The sequence below is a fragment of the Saccostrea cucullata genome, unplaced genomic scaffold, assembly GCF_032062105.1.
Source record: "Saccostrea cucullata isolate Sc308-1 unplaced genomic scaffold, CSIRO_AGI_Scuc_v1 ctg489, whole genome shotgun sequence".
In the NCBI taxonomy this organism is placed as follows: Eukaryota; Metazoa; Mollusca; class Bivalvia; order Ostreida; family Ostreidae; genus Saccostrea; species Saccostrea cuccullata.
This window is the reverse complement of record NW_026935196.1, coordinates 15,613-22,500: the sequence shown is the minus strand read 5'-3', so window position 1 is coordinate 22,500 and position 6,888 is coordinate 15,613. Positions and strand designations below refer to the sequence as shown.

The following is a 6,888-nucleotide window of genomic DNA, read 5'->3' as shown; positions in this document are numbered from 1 at the left end:
TGAAGCTACACATGAGCTAGAAAGCTCAACTAATACATGTCTTTTTACCTTAAACTAAACTATATTTGATTTATGTTTACACAAAAATTCCTGAATTTCAGGTAATGTAAAGATATTGGTATCCAGCTTAAATTATGTTAGGAAAGCTAGTTTACATTCTATATATTTTCACCCTTGAAGATTAATCATAAACACACTTCTTCAGTTTCCTTAATACGTGACAATCTCTTTTGATATGCTGGGCCAATTAGGACCTGACTGTTTTGATATGTTGGGTCCATACCTGAGAATCTGTTTTGATGTGTCCTGGCCCATACCTGACAATCTGTTTTGTTATGTTTGGCCCCTAACTGACAATCTGTTTTGATATGCTGGGCCCATACCTGACAATCTGTTTTGATGTGCTGGGCCATAACATGACAATCTGTTTAGTTGTGCTGGGCCCATTATTACCTGACAATCTGTCCTGATATGCTAGCCATATACTTGACAATCTGTTTTGATGTGCTGGGCGCATACCTGACAATCTGTTTTGATGTACTGGGCCCATACCTGACAATCTGTTTTGATATGCTTTGCCCATACATGACAATCTGTTTTGTTATATGGGGGTTGTCCATACCTGACAATCTGTTTTGATATGCTTTGCCCATACATGGCAATCTGTTTTGTTATATGGGGGGGGGGTGTCCATACCTGACAATCTGTTTTGTTATATGGGGGTGTCCATACATGGCAATCTGTTTTGTTATATGGGGGGGTGTCCATACCTGACAATCTGTTTTGATATGTTGGGCCCATGTTGTGTGTATATTGGCTAGCTCTGGGAGGAGTGTATCAGATGTTATGTCCAGCAGGTCCTGCATGGAGTATTTATCAGAAGTCTCCACAAAGTGTTGTCTCTCCTTCAGTAACAACAAGAACTTCTTCTCCATGGCCTCACTGCATACCAACAGGTACTTCTTCATTATCAACAACTCCTCTCGCAGTTTCTAATGACAAATAAATATGTGATTACCCAAAATTAACAATTTGGGTTCAACGTACAAATAAGACATAATACTAATGCAGATGCTTAGTAGAAATCAGAGGCATCTATTAAAGAACTTGCTATTAGCCAAAAATATAATACTCCTTAACATTAATTTAAAATTTATTTAGATATTTTTTCCAGGATGAAATTGAAAGTAAATGGAAATTTTTTTTGTAAGAATAATAAGTTTGCAAGATTTTACAAGCTAGAGGCTTTGGTCTGAGTGGTATGTCTTTTGTTAAATGCAGGCCTGATTTTTTTTTTTTGGTCTCAGTTTTGTTAAATGTAGGCCTGATTTTTTTGTTCAAGTTGTAGTTCTTTTGTAAAATGTGACCTAATTTTCAAACTGACCTTGACATCATTGAGTTCCTCTACGAAATTGAACAGCATGGGGTTGACATCCTGGATTCTCATTACAGCTTTAGAGGTCATCAGCTTCAGGAACTGCTTAGAGGCACGACTCACCTGTAACAGGTTTATTGTCATTAAATTAAAACGTTATCAATTTGTTATTAAGAAATTGTAAAATTCTACAAATAACCAGCAGGTAGCAAATAATTTTACTCTCTTTTTTCATACATCATAAGAAAATCATGTAATATTTAAAAATTGCTAAGTTCTAAAAATGTAAATTAATTTTACATGTGCATACACATGCATTTTGTATGCAAATTAACACAAACAGTCAATTCTCAAATTATCGCCATTCGATTCATCGCCATTTTCGCAATACCGCCATGATTTCCCAAGAACGTTTTTCCTGCTATATAAAATTCTCTTTATAACGCCAAATTCGCATACAGCCATCCGCCACCCTGTTTTCACAACAAACGTCCATTTTTAAGTGTCAATTATCTCGATATACCGCCACAGGTCAGTGAAGCACGGCTAATTGGTTGTGACGCCATTCCTGTTGTAAAGCATGTAAAGGCAGACAAGGTACATGCAATTAAGTAATTAAACGAGCATTAAATAAACAATAATTTTAACATGAACTGTTATAATAATTTTGTTTTCTGTTTAATAAAAATATTTGTTCACGGCTTCGCCACGAAAGCGGTCACTGTTAAACTTAGTACGCCGATAACAATATTATTTTGATGATCTCTGCTTTTAACAATGTAAGGTTTGCTGAAAAAATAATAAAACGGTATAAATTGTGAACGTTTCATTATCAATAATGCCATAAACAATGAATTTATTCAAGAATGCATTTTACGTACTATCGGCAATATATCACGACAGTCCACCCAGCAAGTTTTTTTTTTTTTCAATATCATACATGCAGATTTACATGCATACACATTTACTTGCCTTTCTTTCATAACTGCACATTTTGTTTTAGCGACATTGTAAATTTAAAAAAATTACTTGAAGTATTTTCAATCAGAAATATGTTGTTATTTTCATGTATATGTTATATTAAAAATAGAAACGCTAAATGGTATTTCTAAGAACAGTAACTCTACGCATACTTCTTGTTATCTAAAAGATGGGAAATTCAATTCATCGCCAAATTCGTTATACCGCCATGATTTCTAAATTACAAAAGGTGGCGGTTTATCGAGAATTAACTGTATATATTCGACAAGCAGTTTAATTGCTCAATTGAGCAAGAAATCTTAAATTCATTATGATATATTACTCATAAATACAAAGAGCACTGACCTTTCTGGGTTCAAAGTCCCAGTTATGTAGAACTCTGGCAGGAATGACCATAATATTGTTCCAGTGACAAAGTTCACAAAAATAATTTCCTGAGTAATCACAAAGCCGAGGCTCACTGAAACCTGACTCTGGGAAAGAAAGACCATAACCATTGAAATATATTGAATATAAGAAAAAAACAATAAAGGGGCAGATGCAAACGGCAATAAAAAGGATGGAGATTTAATCTATGCCAAAAAAAATTACGGAGATTTGATAAAAAAAGTTAATTGAGAGTAGGCAGCAAAAATCCAATGACTTGCTGACTGATGTTACTGAATTAAATGTGTAAGTTGACAAAGAAAATCTTACGGAATGAAATGGCTTTCCTACATTCTGCACACCTGTAGTTCTGGGCAGATAAACCTCTGTTTGGACAAATTGAAAGACAGAATTCAGGGATATCCAGCACCTACAAAAGTATTCATTTTATTCATTAAGACATAAAATATCTTATTTTAAATATAAGATGTATAACCTTTCACCAATTGTCTGATTTCTAACCTTCTGACTGGCACACATTCTAGTTATTGTATTAAGACACTTTTCATGACAGCTATATCCACATTCTGAAAAAAAACAAAACGCGAAGTCTTAATGCCCCTGACAACATACACACTGCATAATTACAAAATGAACTGCTTTATCCAGGTTACATAGCTACCTGAACATTTGAACCATTTCTGTATGACCCCCAGAATCATGGCGTTACACTTCTCACAGTAGTACTTTGTACTCCGACTCTCCTGGGTCTGGAATTTGTGTCCCACCACCAGCTTAACATCTAGTGGGACAGGTTCTGGGCCATCCTGTTGAAGAAATACATGCACAGTTAAGTCACCCCGTGTGGCACAGTGGTTAGAATGTCTGCTCTAAAGTCGTGAAGTAAGAAATTTATCCTCATGTCCAGGGTTCAAATCCCACTGTGGGAGGTCCAGGGTTGTCTTTTGGTTGAGAATGTTGTCGCAGTAGGTGCTGGCATGAGAAAGATCCCTCCCTGCTCAATGGCCCTGAGTGCCGACTAAAGGACAAAATTTGCAGCTCTCCACCGACAAATGGTGACGTCTGCACATGAGTGAAAAATTCTCGAAAGGGATGTTAAACAACATACAAACAAACAAACATGCACAGTTACACTCATTGCTTGAATGAGATTTCTCATTTGCTCAGTTTTGTTCAAATATCTTTAGCATTTTATGCCTTTTCATTATAACTTTGGTAAGTTTACCTTTAACTCCTGAAGCTTCAGTCTCAGTTGAACCAGTTTCTGGACAAGATTTTTGTGTCGGTCAGAATGAGGCTGGGCTTGACCAATCAAATCTTTACAATTCTCTATAGCCATCTCCATCTCCTCTGTGCTACTCAGCCCAAAATGTCCCTGTTCATATCAATACAAAGACGTCAGATACAAAATGAAAATCTAATTTGAAAGTGCATATATGTAGTTCATTTTGTACCAAGATAATCAAAAGAACTTTGTATCCAAGCAAGATCTTGTATCCTCTCACTCAAAATATTCTATCAATGGCCATTCAGAGATTATAAACATCAGTCAATTAATTACAAGAATTTTTCTAAACAATGTCAACAAATAAAATGTTACTTGCCTCAGGGTGAGAGAAGTGATCCTCTGCTAGTCCCAGGTCAGCATTCGTAATGTCTGGATTGTCATCAGAAATGTCCGTCCAAGAGCTGCCATTAGATCCTGAATTAGAGATACACATATGCATAAGATTAAGACTGCAAAACCATCTCCCTTTATCATCACAGTTTATAGATCTGCAAAACATCCTCATAATGACCATCAATTTTTCTTTTGTGACTGGTCTGCATGTATGTCTTCATTTAAAAACTTTACATTTAACTTAACCATGACTCAAAAATGAAGGATTATACAGAAATATCAGGATTTACACACACACACCGTTACTGGACTTGAATCTAAAATCCTGTTCACTGATAGCTGGTATGACTTCCTCTGTATAATGGTTCTCCTCCATGTGTAAATCTCTGTCAAAAGGATTGAATCTGTCCATAGAAAATATTTTCTTCAGCTCTGACTTTTGTCTGGACTCTTCTACAATGACTTTGACTTTAGGTTCCGATGTCTGCAGTGAATCTAACTGTTCCCGGTTGTTTGAGCTTTTCACTGTCACGGTCCCACTATCTTCATCGCTGAGTGGTTCTGTGTCTTCGAGCCCTGACGGAGGTCCCACTTCCTTAGTCAGGTCAATCTCTGTAATTGTGTAGTCTCTCTCTTCCTCCTCTGATGAAGAGAAATCTGAATCTGTGTCGGAGAGCTTCCTGACACGATGCCCCGTTAACTTAACACTGGCTGTACTTGACTCGATGTGATGCACAAGGCCACCCGATACTGTACTTTTGGCACTTATTGGGAGATCTGAGGCTCTTCTCACTGTCGATGTTTCAGTGGATTTTTCCATGGCATAACACAATAAAGTGCCGCGCCACAGCATGATACGCCCGTCAAAAAAATTACAATTTTCTTGAACAGTTTAGGTGCAAGAAAATCACATCAACCTTGATTCAAAGATTTCGATGATTTGTCATTTATCCATCCCCTGTGATGTAGGCATCAATTATAATAAATATTACATCACTGATAGATTTCTGTGCTGGTTGTGTTAAACCTTGTCAAATGCCCATCATCAAATTAGTCTTAACAACTTAATCTATACCAAATTAATTTTGAAAAAAAAGGCTGGCCATCAAATGACATATGTTATAAACTGACCAGCAGTTCTTCTGTCTAATCCCCAAAGGGCTGCTTAATCAGAGCGACTGAGATAGCTACCCTTCCTACATTGAACTCATTAATTAATCTTTAACTGGATGCTTGTCTGCTCATTACTACCAAGAGATGAATGGGTCTGCACTATAATTTTTTTTTAAAACATATAAAATACTCTCAGATTTTTTTTTTTTTTGGTTGAGATTTAATGTCCGACAGATTTTAGTATGTAATTCATATGGACATGCTGATTCAACCCCACCCATAAAATTAGTTTTTAAATTAATAATATTACATAATATCAGATTAGTCAATTATGCAATATCAAATTAGTTTTAATTACTTTTCATCGAATTCATTTCAAAACTTAAGCTAGTCAACAAGAGCTATTTTTAATCAAACAGGCTTACCCATTTGCCCAATTCTCAAGGGATATAGATAAGGCCAATGCTCTGTCAATAGCTCCTCGCACTCAAAACCCATTAATTATGTTCCCCAAACGAAGTTGGGGAACATATTGTTTTTACTCTGTTTCTTATTATTATGTTCCCCAAACGGAGTTTGGGAACATATTGTTTTTACTCGGTTTCTTATTATTATTATTATTATTATTCTTTTTTTTCTTCTTTGTTCTCCGGTACTTTTTTGTCCGCGAGTGTTCTCAGAAACTGTTCACCCAACTAAGCTAAAACCTTTTTAGGGTTAATAGGTGTGTAGTGTAGGTGTGCGGAACGAAGGTCATTTTGCGCGCATACGCATGCACGTGCGTGCGCGTGAAATGAGAGAAATGACCGATATACTTAATATCGCTATAACTTTTACATGTTTTAATTAAATGATTTGAAACTCATTATATAAAGATATATTAATAGTGTAGATAATATGACACTGTCAAATTAGCACGAACTCACGCGCATGCACGTGCGCTTTGCTCTGATTGGCTGAAACAAAAATCTCAATATCTTTTCTGTTTTTTGACGAAATAATATGAAATTTAAAATATAGGCATACTTTAGGATGTTCTACAATATTATATATAAAAATTGTCATGAAAACACGCGCATGCACGTGCGCTGCAATCTGATTGGCTTAAACTTGAAATGGCTATAATTCCCTTATTTTTCAACCAAACAGGATGGGATTTAGAACATAGACAGATATAATAGACTCCTACAAGAAGGTATGGTCATCATGCACGTGCGCTTCGTTCTGATTGGCTGAAACAAAAATCTCAATATCTTTTTTGTTTTTTGACGAAATGCTATGAAATCTTAAATATATACATACTTTAGGATGTACTACAATATGATATATAACAATTGTCGTGAAAACACGCGCATGCACGTGTGCTGCAATCTTATTGGCTAAAACTGGAAATGGCTATGACTCCCTTGTT

At 35.9% G+C, this 6,888-nt stretch overlaps 1 protein-coding gene across 1 annotated transcript in view; it reads right to left on the bottom strand.

Annotated features, from left to right (window-relative positions):
• LOC134242196 (differentially expressed in FDCP 8 homolog) overlaps window positions 1–5,293 on the bottom strand; it is a 7,099-nt gene extending 1,806 nt beyond the window's left edge. The window contains exons 1-9 of the mRNA XM_062724264.1: window positions 4,665–5,293; window positions 4,348–4,445; window positions 3,969–4,118; window positions 3,405–3,549; window positions 3,245–3,309; window positions 3,053–3,152; window positions 2,702–2,829; window positions 1,385–1,498; window positions 771–992 (exon numbers count right to left, since the gene is read on the bottom strand). Coding sequence (XP_062580248.1) covers window positions 771–992; window positions 1,385–1,498; window positions 2,702–2,829; window positions 3,053–3,152; window positions 3,245–3,309; window positions 3,405–3,549; window positions 3,969–4,118; window positions 4,348–4,445; window positions 4,665–5,217 — 1,575 coding nt within the window. The 5' untranslated portion in view covers window positions 5,218–5,293. The remainder of the gene's footprint in view (window positions 1–770; window positions 993–1,384; window positions 1,499–2,701; window positions 2,830–3,052; window positions 3,153–3,244; window positions 3,310–3,404; window positions 3,550–3,968; window positions 4,119–4,347; window positions 4,446–4,664) is intronic.
• Window positions 5,294–6,888: the final 1,595 nt, after the last annotated feature.